The 24,662-nt window shown below is 48.1% G+C and overlaps 2 protein-coding genes and 1 long non-coding RNA gene across 4 annotated transcripts in view; 1 reads left to right on the plus strand and 2 right to left on the minus strand.

Annotated features, from left to right (window-relative positions):
• LOC309518142 overlaps positions 1–24,662 on the minus strand; it is a 169,915-nt gene that overhangs the window by 2,250 nt on the left and 143,003 nt on the right. The gene's annotated exons all lie outside the window — the stretch shown is intronic.
• LOC309518099 (thialysine N-epsilon-acetyltransferase-like) lies at positions 396–16,083 on the minus strand. The gene is made up of 6 exons (XM_082197932.1): positions 15,910–16,083; positions 9,944–9,995; positions 7,263–7,346; positions 4,576–4,677; positions 2,903–2,943; positions 396–1,492 (listed from the first exon to the last, which is right to left on the minus strand). Exons 1-6 carry the CDS (start codon positions 16,009–16,011, stop codon positions 1,313–1,315), a joined length of 561 nt encoding a protein of 186 aa, XP_082054058.1. The 5' UTR covers positions 16,012–16,083; the 3' UTR covers positions 396–1,312.
• The window catches only part of LOC309518103 (thialysine N-epsilon-acetyltransferase-like), a 195,170-nt gene continuing 192,888 nt past the window's right edge, over positions 22,381–24,662 (plus strand). For both annotated transcript variants that reach the window (XR_014213332.1, XM_082197937.1), the window contains exons 1-2: positions 22,381–22,666; positions 24,160–24,214. Coding sequence is in view for 1 of the 2 variants with exons in the window: in XM_082197937.1 (XP_082054063.1) it covers positions 22,604–22,666; positions 24,160–24,214 (118 nt within the window). In the remaining variant the exon portion in view is untranslated. The remainder of the gene's footprint in view (positions 22,667–24,159; positions 24,215–24,662) is intronic.

Here is a 24,662-nt window from a genome sequence, read left to right on the forward strand (position 1 = left end):
GTGCTGCACCTCCCTGCTGTCCCCCAAGCTTGTGGGGCTGGCCGATGTCTGCACCCCGCGCACTGGGTGGCAGGCTTATATCCGCACCGTGGGGAGCCCTGCGGGGAACTCCTGCAGGGCTCCCCACGCTGCAAATGTCTGCCTGGCGCGAGGGGCGCTCTGCTTCAGGGCGCCCCTCGCGCCGGGCGGCAGGCTGCTATCCTCAGCCTAGACAGCCCTGCGGGACCTCCCGCAGGGCTGCCTAGGCTGCGGATGTCTTCCTGAAGCCTGGAGAGCAAGAGGGGTCGGTGCGCACCGACCCCCTTCGCTCTCCAGGCTTCAGTGAAAGCCTGCACGCGCCCCATGGGACGCACACACATTTCCCCTTCATTTTTGGAGGGGAAAAAGTGCGTCCTATAGGGCGAAAAATACGGTATATACTGCATGAAATCTCTCATTACTTTTGACTGGCTGTGGACGGACCACGCAAGTGCCTTCTGCTATTCGGAGAGCAGAATAAACTCTTTCTCTGAAGCAACCTCGGTGTCATTTGACTTCCTTTCTCCCTCCCGGGAGCAACACAGACCCCACCAGTCGGTAAAGTTTAAGAAGGCTACATTATGAGCAGGCTTCCTCAACCTCGGCCCTCCAGTTGTTTGGAGACTACAATTCCCATCATCCCTGACTGCTGGTGCTGATAGCTAGGGATCATGAGAGTTGAGGGCCAAATACATCTGGAGGGCCGAAGTTGAGGAAGCCTGCGTATGAGGAACAGTTGAAGGAGCTGGGGATATTTAGCCTGGAGAAGGGAGGACTGAGATTGAAGCCATGGATTCGAGTCCTACCCTCCGGAGTAGGAGAAAACAAGCTTGCATCTCTCCTCCATGTCATAGCCCTTAAGATATTTCTTCAGGGCTATCACATGGAGGGCGATCAAAAGATGCAAACTTGTTTTCTCCTGCTCCGGAGGGTAGGACTCGAACTCATGGCTTCAGTTTGCAAGAAAGGAGATTCGGGCTAAGCAGATTCTGGTGGTGAGAGTCATTCAACAGAGGTACTCCTAGAAGTTGCTGGACTATCCTTTCCCGGAGGTTTCAAAGCAGAGGCTGGATGTCAGGGATTCTTTGAGTGTGATTCCTGCATCACAAGGGGGTTGAGATAGATGACCTTTGGTGGTCCCCTTCCAGCCCCACCATTTTGCAAATCTGCAAAGCGGCAGCCCTGCTACTGCTAGACCTCCCCAACCTCTCTGTCCAGAGTGAATAAAGGAACCCGGATTCCTGGGATCTCCGAGGGATGACAGTCCTGCTGTTCCGAAATCTCTGCCCGCGCCTCATTTGCTGGCTGCCCCCTTTGCCAGCTGCCGCATGGCGTCTTCTTCGAAGCGGAAGACGTGCCAGCCCTCAGTGGCAGTCAGGTCCACGGCGCCGTTGCCAAGGTATAAGTCGATGGCCTTTTGGTTCCAGTCCAGAGCGGAGAACTTCATCTGGGTGCATCCTTTCTCCATGCCGATCTGCAGAGGAGAAGAAGAAAGACCTTAGCTCAGCAGGGAGAACATCTGCTTGGCATGTAGAAGGTTGTGGGTTCAACCTTCGGGATCTTTGGGTAGCGCTGGGGCAATTGTGCCCCTGAAGGACCAGGTGTGCAGCCTGGGAGTCATTTTGGAGTCACCGCTATCCATGGAGGCGCAGATCAGTTCTGTGTCCAGGGCAGCTGTCTACCAGCTCCATCTGGTACGCAGGATGAGACCCTCCCTGCCCACAGACTGTCTCCCCAGAGTGGTGCATGCTCTGGTTATCTCCCGCTTGGACTACTGCAATGCGCTCTATGTGGGGCTGCCTTTGAAGGTGACCCGGAAACTGCAACTAATCCAGAATGCAGCTGCTAGACTGGGGACTGGGAGACCACATAATACTGGTCTTGAAAGACCTACATTGGCTCCCAGGACGTTTCCGAGCACAATTCAAAGTGTTGGTGCTGACCTTGAAAGCCCTAAACGGCCTCAAAGGCCAAGTATACTTGAAGGAGCGTCTCCACCCCCATCGTTCTGCCCGGACACTGAGGTCCAGCTCCGAGGGCCTTCTGGCGGTTCCCTCCCTGCGAGAAGTGAGATTACAGGGAACCAGGCAGAGGGCCTTCTCGGTGGTGGCGCCCGCCCTGTGGAACGCCCTCCCAGCAGATGTCAAGGAAATAAACAACTAGCTGACTTTTAGAAGACATCTGAAGGCAGCCCTGTTTAGGGAAGTTTTTAATGTCTGATGTTTTATCACTTCTTCATTATTATTATCATTAATTCTGTTGGGAGCCGCCTAGAGTGGCTGGGGGAGGTATAATAATAATAATAATAATAATAATAATAATAATAATAATAGTTATTATTACACCTGCCTGACGCGGGTGGCGCTGTGGGTTAAACCACAGAGCCTAGGACTTGCCGATCAGAAGGTCAGTGGTTCGAATCCCCGCAATGACGGGGTGAGCTCCCGTTGCTCGGTCCCTGCTCCTGCCCACCTAGCAGTTCAAAAGCACGTCAAAGTGCAAGTAGATAAATAGGTACCGCTCCGGCGGGAAGGTAAACGGCGTTTCCGTGTGCTGCTCTGGTTCGCCAGAAGCGGCTTAGTCCTGCTGGTCACATGACCCGGAAGCTGTACGCCGGCTCCCTCGGCCAGTAAAGCGAGATGAGCGCCGCAACCCCAGAGTCGGCCACGACTGGACCTAATGTTCAGGGGTCCCTTGACCTTTACCTTACACCTGGAGAGTTGTTGCTGCCAGCCCAAGCAGGTAATATACAGCTAGGTAGAACCCAGAGGCATGACTGGCTATGAGGCAGCTTCCGATGTCCCTATTTGTAGGGGAAGGGGACGTAGCAGAGCAGTTGTCTGGCATGCAGAAGGTTCCATTTCTGTCTAGGGGCAGCTCTTACCTGGGCAATGGCGCTCATTAGCTTCTTCCCAATGCCTCTCCCTGCGACAGAAGGAAGAGGAAAAGCTCAGAAGGAAAACAGGACTCCTGGGTTCTCCGAAGGAAGGAAATACACCCCCCCCCGGTATTTACGCCTTGGGAACTCTCTGCCACAGCATCTTGGCTCCCACTACCACGTCCCAGAACATGTCCCGCCCTCATCTGGTCTAGGTCACTCCCTCCAAATTTTACCTTTGTTTTCAAAGCAACCGGACTCCTTCCAGATATAATAATAATAATAATAATAATAATAATAATAATAATAATAATAATAATAATATATGGGATGCGGGTGGTGCTGTGGGTTAAACCACAGAGCCTAGGACTTGCCGATCAGAAGGTTGGCGGTTCGAATCCCCGCAATGACGGGGTGAGCTCCCGTTGCTCAGTCCCTGCTCCTGCCAACCTAGTTCAAAAGCACGTCAAAGTGCAAGTAGATAAATAGGTACCGCTCCGGCGGGAAGGTAAACGGCGTTTCTGTGTGCTGCTCTTGTTCGCCAGAAGTGGCTTAGTCCTGCTGGCCACATGACCCGGAAGATGTACGCCGGCTCCCTCGGCCAGTAAAGCGAGATGAGCACCGCAACCCCAGAGTCGGCCACAACTGGACCTAATGGTCAGGGGTCCCTTTACCTTTATCCTAGACTGCATCAACAGAAATACAGTGGTACCTCGGGTTACATACACTTCAGGTTACAGACTCCGCTAACCCAGAAATAGTGCTTCAGGTTAAGAACTTTGCTTCAGGATGAGAACAGAAATCGTGCTCTGGCGGCAGCGGGAGGCCCCATTAGCTAAAGTGGTGCTTCAGGTTCAGAACAGTTTCGGGTTAAGAACGGACCTCCGGAACGAATTAAGTACTTAACCTGAGGTACCACTGTAATTTATTATTATTTATACCCCGCCCATCTGGCTGGGTTTCCCCAGCCACTTTGGGCGGCGTCCAACAGAATATTAACATACAATAATCTATTAAACATTAAAAGCTTCCCTGAACAGGGCTGCCTTCAGATGTCTTCTAGGAGTCTGGTAGTTGTTGTTCTCTTTGACATCTGGTGGGAGGGCGTTCCACAGGGAGGGCGCCACCACCAAGAAGGCCCTCTGCCTGGTTCCCTGTAACTTGGCTTCTCGCAGGGAGTTTTGGGAGTTGTAGCGCAATGAAAGTGGAGGGTGCCAGGTTACTTTGAAGGTCCAATACACTCTCTCTCTCTCTCTCTCTCTCTCTCTCTCTCACACACACACACACACACACACACATTTTCTTAATTATACCGTGGTACCATGGGTTAAGTACTTAATTTGTTCCGGAGGTCCGTTCTTAACCTGAAACTGTTCTTAACCTGAAGCACCACTTTAGCTAATGGGGCCTCTCGCTGCTCATCCTGAAGCAAAGTTCTTAACCTGAAGCACTATTTCCGGGTTAGCAGAGTCTATAACCTGAAGCGTATGTAACCTGAGGTACCACTGTAGTTCCTGGCTGTTCATAGAATCCACCAAATTGTCGAGTTGCAAGGGACCCTAACGGTCATCCAGACCAACCCCCTGCGCTGTGGAAATCTTTGCCCAATGCGGAACTCGAACCCGCAACCCAGAGATTAAGAGCCTCGAAGCAGCTCCTTCCCTTCCACATTTCCGTACCCCGAAACTCTGGCATGACGTAGAGGTCTTCCATGTAGATGTTTCTGCCTTTCCAGGTGCTGTAAGTGAAAAAATATAGGCCGAACCCCACAATGGTGTGGCCTGCAGCGGGAAAAACGAAAGAACGACGACAAGAGATCACAACCTGCTTTTCTAAAATCTGTCCAGGGCTCTTGTGGATCAGGTTAGCAGCCGACCATAAACAGGACCCGGGCGATTCAAACACAACCTTTTTACTCCAGGCAGTTTTGGGGAGCAGAAAATATATTGGGGGGCTGCCCAAGAGATTGTGGGCTGCTCCCCATGGGATGAGAACCTGGGTAAGTGGTTCTGAAATTCCCCCTGGATTGCAAATCATAGAATCGGAGAGTTGCAATGCACCCCAAGGGTTAATAATAATAGTAATAATAATATTTTTTTATTTATACCCCGCCCTTCCCGGTTCAGAAAACCGGGCTCAGGGCGGCTAGCAACAAATTTAAAACACTTAACTGATGCAACAAAAAACCAGCATAAGCGACAGTATAAAACGTGAATAACAATAAATTCAGCATTCAAAAGTCAATTTAGGGGGGAAATCCATCCATTTAGAGAGTTTTGTAGACATTTGCAGGGAAACAACCAAAATATAAGGCCCTGTCCAAAAGGGATTTGCAATCTTTGATACAGGGGAGGAGGGGAAAACCCTTGTTGCATTCAGATATACAGTGGTGCCTCGCAAGACGAAATTAATTCGTTCTGTGAATTTTTTCGTCTAGCGAATTTTTCGTCTTGCGAAGCACGGTTTCCCGTAGGAATGCATTGAAAATCAATTAATGCGTTCCTATGGTCAAAAAAAGTCCAAACAAAGCCAAATTTGGCACAACAAGAGTTTATTAAGTGCTCTTTAAAGCCACACATACTGTAAAGAGCATTTCAAAATTCAAACCCAGAATTTTTTTAAAAAAACAGCAGAGTTGCCCAATGGTCACAGAAAATCATAAAAATGCAGGGGGAAAAACAAGCTTCCAGATTCTTGCAAACCCCTTCCCCACACCAAGTCCTTGAATTCCAAACACCCCAACCCAAAATCCAAAACCCCCCCAAAAAGTTTTAAAAGCTTAACTTACCAAATGGCTGCAAAAGAAGTTTTGGAAAAGCTTCAAAAATCACCAAAGTCTTTAAAAACCTCAAAAAAGGCTACTATGTACACTGCGTTCTATGAGTTGCTCCTCGAAGTCAAGTCGCAACTGTATTAACAGTGTTAAGAAAAAGGAAACAAACTTGCAAGACGTTTTCGTCTTGCGAAGCAAGCCCATAGGGAAATTCGTCTTGCGAAGCAGCTCAAAAACCGCAAAACCCTTTTGTCTAGCGGGTTTTCCGTCTTGCGAGGCATTCGTCTTGCGGGGCACCACTGTACACAGTTTCAATAGCAGATTAATGGTTGGTCAATATTCTACGGCCTTCTAAATGTGTCTGCCGGGGTGTGTGTGTTATTTTAACTATTTACCTTGTATTTTATCCTGTGAACCACCCTGACATCTTGTGATGAAGGGAGGTCTATAAATCTAATTGATCATCATAATTTATTATTTACAGTATACCCCGCCCATCTGGCTGGGGTTCCCCAGCCACTCTGGGCGGCTTCCAACAAAGATTAAAAATACATTAAAACACCAGTCACTTAAAAAATCCCTAAACAGGGCTGCCTTCAGATGTCTTCTAAAATTCAGATAGTTGTTTATTTCCTTGACATCTGCTGGGAGGGCGTTCCACAGAGCGGGCGCCACCACTAAGAAGGCCCTGTGCCTGGTTCCCTGTAACTTGGCTTCTCGCGGGGAGAAAACCGCCAGAACCATACTACCGCGAAATATAATTGAGAAATAAAAATTGCATACATCAATATTTTGTTTGCTATTTGTTATTTCCTCCCAAACATTCCATGCAAAACACACACCCGCACAAACACACACACACACACAAAATAATGATAATAATGATAATAAATATTTTTCCACCTTTTATCTTACAAAATCGTTTCTTCAGTTTTGACTTCCTGTCAAGTCCCTTCGCATACATTTTATCTTACAACTGAACGTAAACAAAACAACAAACCTTTCTATATAGATTTCCCAATGCATTCAGAAAATATAATAAATCCTTAATTGTTGTCCACTTCTTTTGTCACCTGAATGCTAGCATGGAGTCAAAACTATTATTGTATTTTTGGACGTATCTTCTATAACCATCCTATTTCCCCGCAAATTTTTGCTTTGAGTTTCCTCTGAGTTTGCTCGTCCATCGAGCCATCTCAATTACAAATTCCTGTAATTTAATTTGCCAATCTATTATTTTTGAAGGTGGCTATCACCTCTCAGTCCCCTCTTCTCCCTTCCCAACTCCTTCGACCGCTCCTCATATGGCCAGACCCCTTGATCCTCTCAGCCGCCCTATAGCTTGTCGATATCCTTCTTAAACTGGGGTGCCCAGAACGCCAGATGGGCTCTGACCAAGGCAGAACGTCTCTGGGGCAAACCTGGGCGATTCTTCCTTCTGCCTTTCCTCCCATCGCTGAGCCCCGGAGACGGAGGTTAATTGGGAGAGGGAAGGAGCGAAGAGGAGGGGAACCTCCCCATTGCGGCAGAGAGGGAAGGATTGCATCTTCGTCACATTGGAAGATAGGGTTTTGGGGCAGGAACCTCGCTTACCGTCTTTGCTCCGATGTTTTGGGGAGACCTCGGCCACCACACATTTATAGAAGGGGTCCTGGCAGAAGCCGTCCTCGTAAAGTCCTGGAAAGAAGGACACGAGAATCAAAGAGACAGCGAGAGAAAGGGGGTGGGGAAAAACTGGGGTCAGCAGGACCCAGGAATCACTGCAAGGCGACCAGATATATAAACCCCAAACCTTTGGGCTTTTAAGTTCAGGTGAGCTCTGGAAATAATAATAATAATAATAATAATAATAATAATAATAATAATAATAATAATAATACAGTGGTGCCCCGCAAGACGAATGCCTCGCAAGACGGAAAACCCGCTAGACGAAAGGGTTTTCCATTTTTCAATGCGCTTCGCAGGACGAATTTCCCTATGGGCTTGCTTCGCAAGACGAAAATGTCTTGCGAGTCTTCAGATTTTTTTCCGCTCCCCTCCCTTTTTCTAAGCCGCTAAGCCTTTAATAGCCGCTAAACTCGCGGAACGGATTAATTTCGTCTTGCGAGGCACCATTGTAATAATAATAAGATGATGTTATTATTTATACCCCGCCCATCTGGCTGGGCTTCCCCAGCCACTCTGGGCGGCTTCCAACAAAACACTAAAGTACAATAACCTATTAAACATTAAAAACTTCCCTAAACAGGGCTGCCTTCAGATGTCTTCTAAAAGTCTGGTAGTTATTTTTCTCTTTGACATCTGGTGGGAGGGCGTTCCACAGGGAGGGTGCCACCACCAAGAAGGCCCTCTGCCTGGTTCCCTGTAGCTTCACTTCTCGCAATGAGGGAACCGCCAGAAGGCCCTTGGAGCTGGACCTCAGTGTCCGGGCTGAATGATGGGGTGGAGATGCTCCTTCAGGTCTACTGGGCCTTTGAGGCCGTTTAGGGCTTTCAAGGTCAGCACCAACACTTTGAATTGTGCTCAGAAACGTCCTGGGAGCCAATGTAGGTCTTTCAGGACCGGTGTTATGTGGTCTCTGCGGCCGCTCCCAGTCCCCAGTCTAGCTGCCGCATTCTGAATTAGTTGCAGTTTCCGGGTCACCTTCAAAGGTAGCCCCACGTAGAGCGCATGGCAGTAGTCCAAGCGGGAGATAACCAGAGCATGCACCACTCTGGCCAGACAGTCTGCGGGCAGGGAGGGTCTCATCCTGCCTACCAGATGGAGCTGGTAGACAGCTGCCCCGGACACAGAACTGACCTGCGCCTCCATGGACAGCGGTGAGTCCAGAATGACTCCCAGGCTGCGCACCTGGTCCTCCACACGTGCCCACCTCCTGTCCCCCAAAAACAGTACTTCTGTCTTGTCAGGATTCAACCTCAAAGCACCCACAAGTCTTTTTCTGCGGGGAAATTGCTTTGTAAGTTGGCCAGGCCAGCTCATTCCTTCGGGAGCCATCTCCTGACTTCCACTCCTTTGCGGGCTCTCCTGCGTTGATTTTCTGTTTTGCAAGCCCCTTGCGGGCAGAGACCAATTCTTTTCTCCTTTTGCAAAGTGCGGTTGTCCACCACCTTTCAAATGTGGAACGAACCCCCACTGGAAGTTGGAGGTTTTTTATGCAGAGGCCGGACGGCCCTCTGTCGGGGATGCTTGAGCTGCGATTCCTGCATTCTGCGGGGGTTGAGCTAGATGGCCTTTAGGGGTCCCTTTCGACTGGACGCTTCTGTGATTCTATGCTCCTGGATGCCGCAGGGCATAATAATAATAATAATAATAATAATAATAATAATAATAATAATAATAATTTTATTTATTTATACCCCGCCCTTCCCAGTTCAAAAACCAGGCTCAGGGCGGCTAACAACAAATTTAAAACACTTAATTAAAACAGCATAAAATACAGTATAAAAACATGAATGACAATAACATTCTGAATTCAACAATCAATTAGATAATTCCCAGGGCTAGCTGGCTGAATTGGTCCTATTTGGGCCAGTGAGGAGACCAGGGGAGAATTAGCTGTGGGGTCTCAGAGTGGGCGATATTCATAAAAGGGGGAGGGGGAGGGAAGAGAAGGGAAAATAAAAGATCAGGCTGAATTCAAATTAAAGGCCAGGCGGAATAGCTGTGTCTTACAGGCCCAACGGAAGGAGGTTAAATCCTGCAGTGCCCTGGTCTCCTAGGACAGAGCATTCCACCAGGTCGGAGCCACCACTGAGAAGGCCCTGGCCCTGGTGGAGGATAGTCTGACTTCCTTAGGGCCTGGGACTTCTAAACTATGGTTATTCATGGACCTTAAGGTCCTCTGCGGGGCAGACCAGGAGAGGCCGCCCCATAGATACGAGGGCCCTACGCCACAAAGGGCTTTAAAGATCAAGACCACCACCTTGAACCTGACCCTGTACTCCACCGGGAGCCAGTGCAACTGGTAAAGCACTGGGTGAATATGCTCCCATGGCAGAGACCCCGTGAGGAGCATTCTGCACCCGCTGGAGTTTGTGGGTCAGCTTCAAGGGCAGCCCCGCGTAGAGCGAATTACAGTAGTCAAGCATGGATCACTGTGGCCAGGTTGGGGCGGGAAATGCAGCCCCTCTCCCACACCCGGTGCCCTCAACCACCAGCCCACGGTGATCTGATCCCACCCATCGTGTCCCAAACATGAACACAACACCCCTGCAAGTAGACCTGGCCAAGGAAATTTGCCCCGAGAATTCGCGCCCTGGGTTCGGCCTCACCTTGACTGCTGTTTGCTACCTGATCAGGCATTCTCTCAAACTCTGCAAGTTCCTGAAAAGGGAGAATGAGAACATGAACCGCGGGCACAATGCCTGCCCCACCATCTCATTTGCCAAGTCCTTGAATTTCCACGCATAAAAAGCAAAGGTAAAGGGACCCTTGACCATTCGGTCCAGTCGTGGCTGACTCTGGGGTTGGCCGAGGGAGCCAACATTTGTCCACAGACAGTTTTTCCGGGTCGTGTGGCCAGCATGACTAAGCCGCTTCTGGAAATCAGAAGGTCGGCGGTTCGAATCCCCGCTACAGAGTGAGCTCCCGTTGCTCGGTCCCTGCTCCTGCCAACCTAGCAGTTCAAAAGCACATCAAAGTGCAAGTAGATAAATAGGTACCACTCCGGCGGGAAGGTAAACGGCGTTTCCGTGCGCTGCTCTGGTTCGCCAGAAGCGGCTTAGTCCTGCCGGCCACATGACCCGGAAGCTGTACGCCGGCTCCCTTGGCCAATAAAGCGAGATGAGCGCCGCAACCCCAGAGTCGGCCACGACGGGACCTAATAGTCAGGGGTCCCTTTACCTTTACCTTTACTTAAACAGCGTGGATTTCAAGGGGTCTCCCTGTAAACAAGCAGGGACGTTGTTGTTGTTGTTGTTGTTGTAAGGGGTGGTGAATTCTTTCCTGCCACTGCCTTGCGCTTTGCCGCAAGCAAGGTTGTGCCCATTTTGGGGGAGATCTGGGCCCAAACGGAGGCGATCTTGCCCAAAATCGGCACTTGAGGAGGAGAGGGTGTTATTCTTGCTCTCGGATCCCGATTGTGGGTTTCCGACCGGGTTGTGTTGTAAACAAAAATCTGCCCCTTTTCCCTTATGGGGTACCCAAGAGCCCATATAAAGTCCTTACGTAGCTTCCCTATTGGTAGGAGAAAATAACAGAGGCCAAGCAAGGAATATTGAGAAGCGAAGCAGCTAGTAAGCCTGATCTTTATTGAACTTTTGTAACAGGGTGCTCCGCTCACCCGCAGGATAAGAGGAGGAACCCAGAACCCAGGTGTGCCTGCCCTTACATAGACATTTTTAATTCCCTCCCTGGAGCTCAAGACCACCCCTCCATACATCATACATACATCACAGAAAGGGCGGTCTACAGCAGAAATCTGAGCGCGTTGTTTACCTCCTGTCTGGCAAGTTACCTGTCAATGCTTACTTGACTGGATTGCCTGGGTCACAGGCTCACACCCTATTCATATCTTAAATGTGCCTTTAAGACAGGATTTGTGAGGAAAGAGACAATGGGGAGGTTTCCCACCTTGACCTTGCAGAGAAAACATTTGGTCAGTTTGGGAATCAAAAACGGTTTCAGGTCGGTCTTCCTGTGCTGATCTATGTACGTGCTTGGTTGGTACATTTATGAATATTTAATATATATCTAGACGGACGTGGGTGGCGCTGTGGGTTAAACCACAGAGCCTAGGACTTGCTGATCAGAAGGTCGGCGGTTCGAATCCCCGCGACGGGGTGAGCTCCCATTGCTCAGTCCCTGCTCCTGCCAACCTAGCAGTTCAAAAGCACACCAGTGCAAGTAGATAAATAGGTACCGCTCCGGCGGGAAGGTAAACGGCGTTTCCGTGCGCTGCTCTGGTTCGCCAGAAGCGGCTTAGTCCTGCTGGCCACATGACCCGGAAGCTGTATGCCGGCTCCCTCGGCCAGTAAAGCGAGATGAGCGCCACAACCCCAGAGTCGGTCACGACTGGACCTAACGGTCAGGGGTCCCTTTACCTTTAATATATATCTAAGACCTAAAAATTCTTATCACAGTCGGCCACGGTGAGAACAGGATCCTAGAGTGGATCGGGCCCCTCCGGCCTGATCCAGCAGCCTCTCTGGATTGCAAACTGCGGAGTGCAAGTTTCTCTGCAGAATCTCAAATGACACACAGAGAGAGGATAGCCTAGAGTCTAAAGCAATATCTGGCAATTACACAATCTTTCGGCGAGCTTTGCTATGCTAATGCAAAACCCACAGGAGCGAAATCGCTGGCCGTGGTCCAGCGCTAAACAAACAGCATCAAACTCTCCGGTTAAATCCTGGCTCAGCGTTTCAAAGCCAAGGAGGTTCCTTTTGAAGTCAGGCAGGGTGAACGTTTGTTACAGAGTGTGCCCAGTTTAGACTTTGCAAAGGAAGCTGAGTCTTCTCTCCCTTTTATTCTGACAGCAGGGGGCTGTTGCTAGGGCTGGAATAGATCCTGGGCCCGCACATCTGCATAGGATTTGCATATGCTAATCTACATTTAAGGATTTAAAAGCCTCGCATCCGAATCCCGCCCCCAGGCCCCAATTAATTCGCACTCCGCTCCAAATCAGCTCACCTGCAGTTTCAATTTATTCCTCCTCAATATCCTGAACAAATCCTGTTCTGGATCCTAGAATTATAGAGTCAAGTGGGACCCCTGAGGGTCATCCAGCCCACCCTGCTGCAATACGCAGGAATCATTTTCATAGAATCATAGAATCCTAGAGTTGGAAGAGACCACAAGGGCCATCGAGTCCAACCCCCTGCCAAGCAGGAAACACCATCAGAGCACTCCTGACATATGGTTGTCAAGCCTCTGCTTAAAGACCTCCAAAGTAGGAGACTCCACCACACTCCTGGGCAGCAAATTCCACTGTCCAACAGCTCTTACTGTCAGGAAGTTCTTCCTAATGTTTAGGTGGAATCTTCTTTCTTGTAGTTTGGATCCATTGCTCCGTGTCCGCTTCTCTGGAGCAGCAGAAAACAACCTTTCTCCCTCCTCTATGTGACATCCTTTTCTATATTTGAACATGGCTATCATATCCCCCCTTAACCTCCTCTTCTCCAGGCTAAACATGCCCAGCTCCCTCAACCGTTCCTCATAAGGCATCGTTTCCAGGCCTTTGACCATTTTGGTTGCCCTCCTCTGGACACGTTCCAGTTGGTCAGTGTCCTTCTTGAATTGTGGTGCCCAGAACTGGACACAGTACTCCAGGTGAGGTCTGACCAGAGCAGAATACAGTGGCACTATTACTTCCCTTGATCTAGATGCTATACTCCTATTGATGCAGCCCAGAATTGCATTGGCTTTTTTAGCTGCCGCGTCACACTGTTGGCTCATGTCAAGTTTGTGGTCAACAAAGACTCCTAGATCCTTTTCACTTGTACTGCTCTCAAGCCAGGTGTCACCCATCTTGTATTTGTGCCTCTCATTTTTTTTGCCCAAGTGCAATACTTTACATTTCTCCCTGTTAAAATTCATCTTGTTTGTTTTTGCCCAGTTCTCTAATCTGTCAAGGTCGTTTTGAAGTGTGATCCTGTCCTCTGGGGTGTTAGCCACCCCTCCCAGTTTGGTGTCATCTGCAAATTTGATCAGGATGCCCTTGAGTCCATCATCCAAGTCGTTGATAAAGATGTTGAATAAGACCGGGCCCAAGACAGAACCCTGTGGCACCCCACTAGTCACTCTTCTCCAGGATGAAGAGGAACCATTGATGAGCACCCTTTGGGTTCGGTTTGTGGGCACAGGCGCTAAACCCTGTCTGCGATGCCTACCTCATTATCCCAAATGATGAGACAAGAGACCAGAGCATGGGTTCAAATTGGCCACAACTTTATTGAGCTTCAGAAGTGGGAAACTTGGCACAGGCCTTGGCAGGCAACCCTCTCAGTGGGATCCAGTGAGAGGGGACTGCAAAGCGCAAACTTACACAGCATGCCCTTCCACTGACCTCGTCCCGGGAGTTTGCCCTTTAACGGGCCCTGCAAGCGCCACCGCATGGGGAGGGAGCATGAATGCATCCCCCCCCCAACTTGATGTCAGACTAAAGGCTACCTTGCCAAGGCCTCAAACCGCCAAAGTTGTGACGAAATGCGACAGGGAAGGCGAAACCTGCCAACGCAGGGAAAATTCCTTCCCGGTTCTGAATACAGCACCCATCTTACAACCGCCAGTGGCATAGCGTGGGTTGTCAGCACCCGGGGCAAGGCAAGTAATTTGCGCCCCCTAACCCGTGGATTTGCGCCGCCTAACCCCCAGATGTTGCGGCCGGTGCAGCCGGCCCCCCCTGCACCCCCCACGCTACGCCACTGACAACCGCAGCAGCGCCCCCTGACCTGGAACACAAAATATTAGTTTGCAAAGAAAGAATTATTAAATTGAAGATCGCTGACCTAGGATGAAATTAATAAGGCAAGAAATTATTAATTTGAGGGAGGGAGGGTGGGTGATCCTGGAAGGAAGAACCGCAAAAGAGGCTTGGCCTTAGGTCCACGCCCAGCCGGCCGTCTATTATCCTCCCTGGCCGAGGGCGGGTCACAGGCCAGCTCAAGCAGGTGGGTGGCGCCCGCCCAGGTGAGCCCCGCTCGGTGCCGCAAACCCCGCCCACCTGTGGGGAAGGGAGGGCAGATATTGCCCAACGTGGGATTCAAACCCACAACCCTGTGATTCAAAGTCTCACGCTCTACCGACTGAGCTAGTTTTCTCTCCAGCATCCCGGAGTGACCAAGCAGACGCCCGTTATGTGAAACCGACAAGCAGGATTCGAACACAAGTCCTCCCCAAAACTGGCCTTCAGAAGCAGAGCCATCATGGCTCTTAGCCCACCCCATAGCCTTCACCCTCACTGGGTTTGACCAATCCTCTTTTAAAGCCGTCAAAGTTGGTAGCCATCGCTGCCTCAAGTGGCAAGGAGTTCCGCAGTTTAACTGTGAACTCCGCAAAGAAGTCTCGACCCCCCCGCAAGGATCATCCAGCCCACCCCACTGAAATGCAGTAATTTTTCTGACCGACTTGGGATTCGAACCCACGACTCTCGAGATGAAGAGCTCTGCTATCTGAGCTAAGGCCTCACCTACCCCGCCAGGCTGTTGCGAGGATTAAAGGAGGAAGAGGGGAAAAGCGTGGGATATAAATGCAATAGATAAATGGAATTAAATAATAATCCCTGCCTGCAGGGTGGATTTGATTTAAATCAAATCGATTTAAATCACGATTTCAGTAAGACTTGATTTAAATCATCATTTTTCTTTTGCAGAAAGACTCATTCTTGCTGGTATAATCTTAATATTTACAACCAGATGAATGTCTCATTTTTGGAATAATAAATTTTCAGAGTCGTTTTTACAAAAATTACTGATTTGGTTCTACTATAAGAAACACCCAGGCAGAGAATGATGAAATCATTGTGAGGTTTAACAAGTGAACTGTTTCTATTTGGACAACTTTTCTGCTGTACTTCACTGGAAGGAGAAAAACAATCATTTCCTTAATAACAATTTAAACACTTTATTTAACTGAAACAGTAGCATTATAGCATATGTATCCACGTTTGTTAACTGATGTGGTTAAACAATTAAAAACAAACAAACAACTTACGTTTTAGCACACACAGAAAACGTAAAACAAACCCTTATTTCCTGATGAATAGCCTTTGGACTCTAATGCGACTTAAACAGAAAACTATCTTTAGAAAGATTTTTCCTCCAAATGCTTTTTATTTTAAAAATCCGATTTAAGTTTTTAAAAATCCGTGTTGTTGTTTTTTTAAAAAAACAGATTTATTTTTATCCACCCTGCCTGCCTGCAAACCAGGATGAAGGCTCAATAAGCAATAAATCTCTCTCTCTCTCTTTTTTTTTTTGCTAAAAAAATTCCTTCCAGTAGCACTTTAAAGACCAACTAAGTTAGTTTTTGGTATGAGCTTTCGTGTGCATGCACACTTCTTCAGATACCTGAAGATAAGTGTGCATGCACATGAAAGCTCATACCAAGAACGAACTTAGTTGGTCTTTAAGGTGCTACTGGAAGGAATTTTTTTTTTGCTATTCGGGCTGCAGGGAGGGCGAGCGCCGGGGCTTAGCGGCTGAGCTAGGCGGACATTCAACAGGTGCAGCAGTTGAACAGGACGCAGCTGCACCAGTCGAATGCATGCCTGCCTGCCTGCTCGTGGGAAAGGGCATACCCGGATCATGCGCATGATCTCCGCGCAGTCCTCGGCTCGGGAGGGCCGGATCGACACCGCGGGGGCGGCGGGGTCTTGGTCCACGGCTGCCTGATCGGCCATGGCAGATCCCCAGCTGGAGATGCGGAAGTTTTTTCCAGGCTCGGAGGACTACATTTCCCAGGATGCTCCAGGGAAGAGGGAGGAGGAGCGGGGCGGGACAGAGCTGGCCAGAGAATCCTTGAATTGGAAGGGAACCCCAAAGGCCATCCAGTCCAACCCTCTGCTCTCAAAGCGCGGTCTCCCATCCAGTTTGAAACCTTACCGCTCCCTGCTGAGCTTTGCAAACGTGATGGGAATTTTATTGCAACCCCACTGGGAGGAGGGTCGATTGGTGGCGACCAATGAATGGATCCTAGGATTGTAGGCGTGGAAGGGACACCGGAGGGTCATCCATCCCAACCCACTGGATCAGGGTGGAGAGTTCGACTTCGCGGCGGTTTCGAACAGGAACGGGGCATCCAGTGCTGTTTTCCCCCCTTAAAAAATGTTTTGGGGTGCTCTCGTTTTTTATATATATATATATATATAATTTTTATTAGTTTTTCACAATTTGTATAAGCACAAACATAACACAATACAAAACAAACAAACACATAAACAAACATGTATAATTTCAGATCCTTTTTTCTTAAACCTTACTTCACCGACTTCCCCATACCTCCCCTTTCTGCATCCCAATTCCCAAATTTATTTCCACAAATCCTACCCCTTGTTTTTATCGAATTTTCCCTTATTTTTTTCTTTTACTTAACCTTTTACAGCTGTAATCCCCTTTTGTCTAAAATTTCAACATTTTAAGATTCATTAATTTTACAATATTTCTTAAGATAGGTTCTAAATTTCTTCCAATCTTCATCCGCCGTCTCTTTCCCCTGGTCTCGGATTCTGCCAGTCATTTCTGCCAGTCCCATATAGTCTATCACCTTCATCTGCCATTCTTCCAGGGTGGGTAGATCTTGTGTCTTCCAATACTTTGCGATGAGTATTCTTGCTGCTTTTGTAGTGTACATAAAAAAAATCTGTCTTTCTTTCTTTGACACCAATTGGCCAACAATGCCCTGGGGTGCTCTCGTTTTGACTCACGGAAATCACCATTTTATAGTTCAAATTGGGGGAAATAAATGCAGTAAATGGACAAAAGTACAAAGATTCACAAAATGTTGCGGGGTGTGCGTCCCCAGGGCTGAATTTAGGTTTGATGAGGCACTAAGCCACTGAAGGTAATGGGGGCCCTTTCTATGTCCAGCTGTCCTTTGTCAACAACAAATGGTCACTGTTTTTTTGTGTTGAATATATGCCCTATGGTCATTGATGGACCGAATAGGTATCTTAAGCCATTTGCACATGTTGCCCTGCGACCAGTCCATGCAGAATGTAGTCACCCTATATATAGAAAGGATTTGTGAGTCCAAAATGCGCACCTGGTCCGTCAGTGGCACAGTTGCCCCATACCTATGAGACCACCTCTCCTGGTATGCCCCGAAGAAGACCTTAAGGTCCACAAATGACAACACTTTGGAGGTCCCGAGCCTCAAGGTTAGAGTGGTCTCAACCAGAGCCAGGGCCTTTTCAGTAGTGGCCCCAACTTGGTGGAACGCTCTGTCCCAAGAGACCCGGGCCCTGTGGGACATGACATCTTTCCACAGGGCCTGCAAGACGGAGCTGTTCCGCCTGGCCTTTGGTTTGGACTCAGTCTGACCCTTATGTTTCCCTCCCCTTATGGTATTGACTTTTAAAATGAGGCTGCATTTTAAATTGCATTTTAACCTGTATTTTAAATTGGTTCCCCCCTCCATTATGTTTTTACTGTAATTTTACTGGTGTTAGCCTCCCTGAGCCCAGCTCTGGCTGGGGAGGGAGGGGTATAAATAAAATTTATTATTATTATTATTCAAGAAGGACACTGACAAACTGGAACGTGTCCAGAGGAGGGCAACCAAAATGGTCAAAGGCCTGGAAACGATGCCTTATGAGGAACGGCTAAGGGAGCTGGGCATGTTTAGCCTGGAGAAGAGGAGGTTAAGGGGTGATATGATAGCCATGTTCAAATATATAAAAGGATGTCACATAGAGGAGGGAGAGTAGCCAGAATCAGGCCCCCCAAGTCTGGTATTTTGGCAGGAAGAGGAAATTTCCCTGGCTTAAGCCTCAGCCATTGTAGCTTCAACTTTGCCTCCCATTTCTCGAACCCGTTTCCTCAAGTCCCTCGTGCAAACTTTGCCCTCAAGCCACTCTCAGAAGCTCTCGGTGCAGTTTATTCTTTAACTAAATGGCGATGGCATTCTTTTCCCTTCCCTAATCTTTAACTCGAACCCAGCTCCCTTCGCCGTGAAAGCCTTGTGAAAAATAGTGGATGGAGTTAGGGATGTTTAGCCTGGGAAAAGGAGACTCAGCTACATTAGTTTAAAAAAACCTACACACATCATTTTGGCTGTATTATACACATGCGACACCAGGTGGCTCTGGGGAGCAAAGAAAATTTATTTGCGATTTTCCATAGCGGTTTATTATTATTATTATTATTATTATTATTATTATTATTATTATTACTACTACTACTACTACGGTTTAATTTCTGACTTATTTATAGTGGCTTTTCCCCTGTGTGTAGATCCACTCAGAAATGAGATACGATAGCCACCTTGAAAAATATCTAAAGGCTTATTCACTGCCCTATTATAACATGTTTCGGTTTTGATATTATTTATTTTATCATAGGTTTTCCATCAGACTTAACTGATGAGAAACAGAAGTGAGTAGATGGGAAGTCAGTTACAGTATATATTTTAAAAGTCATTTTTATGTTAAATGTATTGTGAGAACTACCGTATTTTTCGCTCCATAAGGTGCACCTGACCATAAGACGCACCTAGTTTTTAGAGGAGGAAAACAAGGGAAAAAATAGTCTGAATGAAACAGTGGATGTATGATTTTTGTGGTTCATACTGTGGCCACAGACATGTGATTTGACGGTGAGTTTGGGGTGACCCAATGCAAAAATCCTGAGAATCCATGTGGACCCGTGCTTTTTAACCACGTTTTTGCGCCATTGTGGCCCCATGAAACAGTGGATGCGTGGTTTTTTTGTGCAGGCTGCAGCCATGGACATGCTATGTGATCTGATGGTGAATTTGGGGTGACCCAATGCAAAAATCCTGAGGATCCATGGGCTTTTACCTCCCCCCTCCCAGGCAGCCTCCTTTATCTCTAGCATCCCTTATCTCTCTCCCCGATGGCTTGCCGATCGGCAGCTTCCTTTCAACACCCCCTTCCCTCTTTAAAAAAAGGAGGAAAAAAGAGCATGATCTGCTTTTGTCCCCTGGGCAATTTGGCTCCAGGGACCACACATTTGATCCGTAAGATGCATAGACATTTCCCCTTACTTTTTAGGAAGAAAAAAGTGCATCTTATGGAGCGAAAAATACGGTATTTAATGTACTGTTGTTTTTATTTTCTTTTTTCCTTTTTAGTTGCTAGGAGGTGATGGATATTTGTTTACTTCTACATTTCTTTTTTGTGTGTGATGCATTAAAATGATATATAAATATCTAAAGGGTTGTCCCATGGAAGATGGAGATGTTTCTTCCTGCTCCAGAGGGTGGGACCCGATACGATGAGCAGAAAATGAGATTGAAGGAAATGCGATGGGTATATCCACCTGCAGACATTTAAAACACATCAAATGGACATTTAAAGCACAGTTGTTGTTGTTTAAAGAACATTACAGTACTTCTCCCCAAAAAACCCCAAGAATTGCCATTCTTCCCCCACCTGACCTACAATTCCCAGCACCCTGAACAAACTATAACTCCCAGGGGCTCGATCTCCCTCACAGCCGGTCGGTTAGGGTGAGCAGACGGCAATAATTCTCCGCAGCCACACACAAAAATACTGGCCTGCATTGTCAATTCTCCTGTTGTGTTGCTCCGAAAGTGGATGATTGGCGGCTTGTCACACAGCCGACGTGAGTAAAATCAGGGCCAGACGTTTCCTGAATCCAAATTCACCCACTACTGCGATGATGAGCATATTTGCTCAACTAATCCAGAGTTTGTGTACAGCACGCCAGCTGAATCAGAAGGCGTCTGTTTGCTCACGGCGCATGATTCACACAACTTCGGGACCCGGGTTTCCAAGTGTATGGGAAGGAGGAAATAGCCAGCTGGCAAGAGGGGCCCGATTCACTCAGAGGCAGGAACCTGCATGATTTGTTGTTGTTGAGTCGTTTAGTCGTGTCCGCTTCTTCATGACCCCCTGGACCAGAGCACGCCATGCACTCCTGTCTTCCACTGCCTCCCGCAGTTTGGTCAAACTCATGCTGGTCCCTTCGAGAACACTGTCCCACCATCTCGTCCTCCGTCGTCCCCTTCTCCTTGTGCCCTCCATCTTTCCCAACATCAGGGTCTTTTCCAGGGAGTCTTCTCTTCTCAGGAGGAGGCCAAAGTCTTGGAGCCTCAGCTTCAGGATCTGTCCTTCCAGTGAGCACTCAGGGCTGATTTCCTTCAGAATGGAGAGGTTGGATCTTCTTGCAGTTCATGGGACTCTCAAGAGTCTCCTCCAGCACCAGAATTCAAAAGCATCCATTCTTCGGAGATCAGCCTTCTTGATGGTCCAGCTCTCACTTCCATGCATCACTACTGGGAAAACCAGAGCTTTAACTATATGGACCTTTGTTGGCAAGGTGATGTCTCTGCTTTTTAAGATGCTGTCTAGGTTTGTCATTGTTTTTCTCCCAAGAAGCAGGCGTCTTTTAATTTCGTGGCTGCTGTCACCATCTGCAGTGATCATGGGGCCCAAGAAAGTAAAACCTCTCACTGCCTCCATTTCTTCCTCTTCTATTTGCCAGGAGGTGATGGGCCCAGTGGCCACGATCTTGCATGAACCTTCATGATAGGATCTTATAAAACCACGGAGAAAATGGATATAGAAAAGTTTTCTCCCCCTCTCCTAACACTAGCATTCTTGGACATTGCATGAAGTTGGTTGTTGGAAGGTTTGGGACTGAAAAGGCCTTCTCTGTGCATGGTTAAACTGTGGAACTCCCTGCCACAGTGATGGCTTTAAAAATAGACAAACACCTGGTGCGAAGGAGGGCTATTGAAGCAATGAGGCTCACCCAGCCCTGCCTTCTTGAAAACTATACGTAACCAAACAGTTAAACCCCTGTGTTGCAAAGAGAATCCATAATTTGTGACTTTCGGAGATTTAGAAGATTTCTGTTTATTTGCTTTTGCAGAGAGTGCATATTTCATATTGTTCTATGTTCTGTATAGGTTATATAAAGAGTTTATATTCTTAACGGAGAAATCTGAGGGCTCTCTTGGACTAAAAACAAGGACACCAGCCAGGAATACCAGAGCAAAACAGGAGCCAGTAGGCTTGGTCTTTATTGAAGTCTGTCGCGACAGGACTCCCACCTGCCACCAGGTGCAACAAGATGGAAGCCCCGAACAAAAGAGAACCCAAACTTTTATTAGCTGCTAATCCCCATGTTACACCCCCCCAAACTACATCACTCATACATCACGGTTACATCATGAAATGGGAGGTCTGGTGGCCGTAATCTGAGCATCCTGGACCCTGCCCCATGGTTCCCCTTGCCCTCCACCAAACACCCATCAAGTGGAACAAAAGAGATCTTTACATTTCCCTGCTTCCCAGCCAAGTGAATCACACCCTTTTGTCTTCATCTGGGCTTATTTCTAGAATGGCTACCTGTCTGGCACTCAGGTATCAGGATGCCAGGGATGATCACTCAGGCAGAGGGGCTGCTGAGGAGCTGAGCTCACCTGTCTATATGAATTTCTGAAGTTTCCCAGTTACAGATAGGTAGCCGTGTTGGTCTGCCATAGTCAAAATAAAAAAATTCCTTCCAGTAGCACCTTAAAGACCAACTAAGTTAGTTCTTGGTATGAGCTTTCGTGTGCACTTCTTTCGTGTGCACTTCTTCAGATACACTGAAACAGAAGTTGACAGATCCTTCTATATAGTGTGAAGGTGGGGAGGGGTATTACTCAGAAGGGTGGTGGGAATGGGAGATTGGCAGATAGCTGAGATGAGCCTGTTGACGACTATTGCAGTTTTTTATTTTGAAGTTTCCCAGTGAGCCAGTACAGAGATCCATTGATCAGCAAATTCTTACATTTGGTATCGTGCAGCAAAGGCCCTTTGAATAGGCAGGAAGAAACTGTGATGAAGTGTTTTGTGGGGACAAATCACAAAAGTCACAAAAGCGATTGTGCTGATTTTGGTAGTGGGCTGCAGGTGCAGGATATCTGCTGGAGGGGCAACACCCCCCCCCAACCTGTACATAAATTCCTGCAACAATATTGACATCGCATTGTTGTACTTGGTCATCGTGTTGCCTTTGGATATTACTGTCACGTCTCGAAAACTATGGCCGGCCGCAGGACCCTGGAGAGAGTTCAAGTTCCCATCTTCTCCTCGCTGAGATCTAAGAAGCCTGACGGATTGACCTTGGAACCCTCTCCCTCCAAAGCACCCAGAAACCCCTCCCACCCCCACCGGAGTCAAGTCGTCACTCAGGAATCAAGCAGATTCTCGACCAGCCACCCTCCCAGCTTTCAAACGCAGCCCAGACGCACAAAGCAGTCCTTTCTACAGAGTAAGTAGCCTGGGAGAATCTGGAGCCATGAGTTTCATCATCCGCCCTTGTGCTCCAAAAGACCTGAAGGACATCATGCGACTGGTGAAGGTGAGGAACGCGATGAAAAGCACGGAACGGTCAGAGTTGGGAGAGACCTCTGAGGGTTCAAAGACAGAGGTCCTCTGGTTGGGTCGGGATGACATGGGGTTGGGGGGCCAACTCCTGTCTCTTGTTGTTGTTGTTGAGTCATTTAGTCGTGTCCGCCTCTTCGTGACCCCCTGGACCAGAGTACGCCAGGCACTCCTGTCTTCCACTGCCTCCCGCAGTTTGGTCAAACTCATGTTTGTAGCTTCGAGAACACTGTCCCACCATCTCGTCCTCCGTCGTCCCCTTCTCCTTGTGCCCTCCATCTTTCCCAACATCAGGGTCTTTTCCAGGGAGTCTTCTCTTCTCATGAGGTGGCCAAAGTCTTGGAGCCTCAGCTTCAGGATCTGTCCTTCCAGTGAGCACTCAGGGCTGATTTCCTTCAGAATGGAGAGGTTGGATCTTCTTGCAGTCCATGGGACTCTCAAGAGTCTCCTCCAGCACTGAATTCAAAAGCATCCATTCTTTGGCGATCAGCCTTCTTTATGGTCCAGCTCTCACTTCCATACATGACTACTGGGAAAACCAGAGCTTTTACTATATGGACCTTTGTTGGCAAGGTGATGTCTCTGCTTTTTAAGATGCTGTCTAGGTTTGTCATCGCTTTCCTCCCAAGAAGCAGGCGTCTTTTAATTTCGTGGCTGCTGTCACCATCTGCAGTGATTATGGAGCCCAAGAAAGTAAAATCTCTCACTGCCTCCATTTCTTCCCCTTCTATTTGCCAGGAGGTGATGGGACCAGTGGCCATGATCTTCGTTTTTTTAATGTTGAGCTTCAGACCATATTTTGCGCTCTCCTCTTTCACCCTCAGTAAAAGGTTCTTTAATTCCTCCTCACTTTCTGCCATCAAGGTTGTGTCATCTGCCTATCTCTTGCGGGGGCTCAATTAGTGCCAGCGCCTTCTGTCAAGAGCTTAGTTTGCCTACCCATGGCTTAGGGCACCACTCTCTTGGACCCCCCCCCCAAAAAAAAAATGAGTCTTTGAAAATTGTGTTTCTAAAGGAACTTTTGATATTGCGAAATGCCAATGTGTTTTCATTAAGTTTGATAAATAAATAATTTTAAGTTAGAGCTCAATAATTATTTCACTATTAATATACTTCTTAATTGTATTTCACTATTAATATACTTCTTAATTGTATTTCAGTTCAACAATGACTTTGATAAAATACACGCTTTGTTATGTGCAAATGGCTTTAGGTCCATAAATGACTATATCGCATATATTCAACACAAAAAACAGTTGTTGACAAAGGACAGCTGGACATAGAAAGGGCCCCATTACCTCCAGTAGCTTAGGGCCTCGTCCAACCTAAATCCAGCCCTGATCCTGACTGTTCTTGCGTGCACAATTCATCATAAGGATTCCTGGGTGAAAGGGGAACCAATGAGTCTCAGGGCGGCTGCAAACCAGAGCTTTTGCTCCCAATTCTCTCTCTCTCTCTCCCTATAAGCAGGAGATTGCGGGCATCTACAACGTCCCTTTGGGCTCGCTGAGGACCAACGTCGAAGGTAAAGAAGGGGCTCCGGTGTGCAAATAGATTATAAGGTTACCAGTTTTTCCCCAATGAATCTGGGGACACTTTTCAACTTCAACGGATTTTGCATGGGGACTGATTTGTAAATCTGGGGACTGTCCCCGGGAAACAGGGACGTCTGGTAACCTTAGATTAGCGGCTCCCTACAGGGGTGATTTGGGATTCGGGTGACGCTGTGGTCTAAACCACAGAGCCTACGGCTTGCCAATCGGAAGGTTGGCGGTTCAAATCCCCGCGACAGGGTGAGCTCCCGTTGCTCGGTCCCAGCTCCTGCCAACCTAGCAGTTCGAAAGCACGTCAAAAGTGCAAGTAGATAAATAGGTACCACTCCGGTGGGAAGGTAAACGGCGTTTCCATGTTCTCTGGTTTCCGTCGCGGTGTCCCCTTGTGCCAGAAGCAGTTTAGTCCTGCCGGCCGCATGG

Source organism: Podarcis vaucheri (genome assembly GCF_965113315.1).
Source record: "Podarcis vaucheri genome assembly, chromosome: 13".
NCBI lineage: Eukaryota > Metazoa > Chordata > Lepidosauria > Squamata > Lacertidae > Podarcis > Podarcis vaucheri.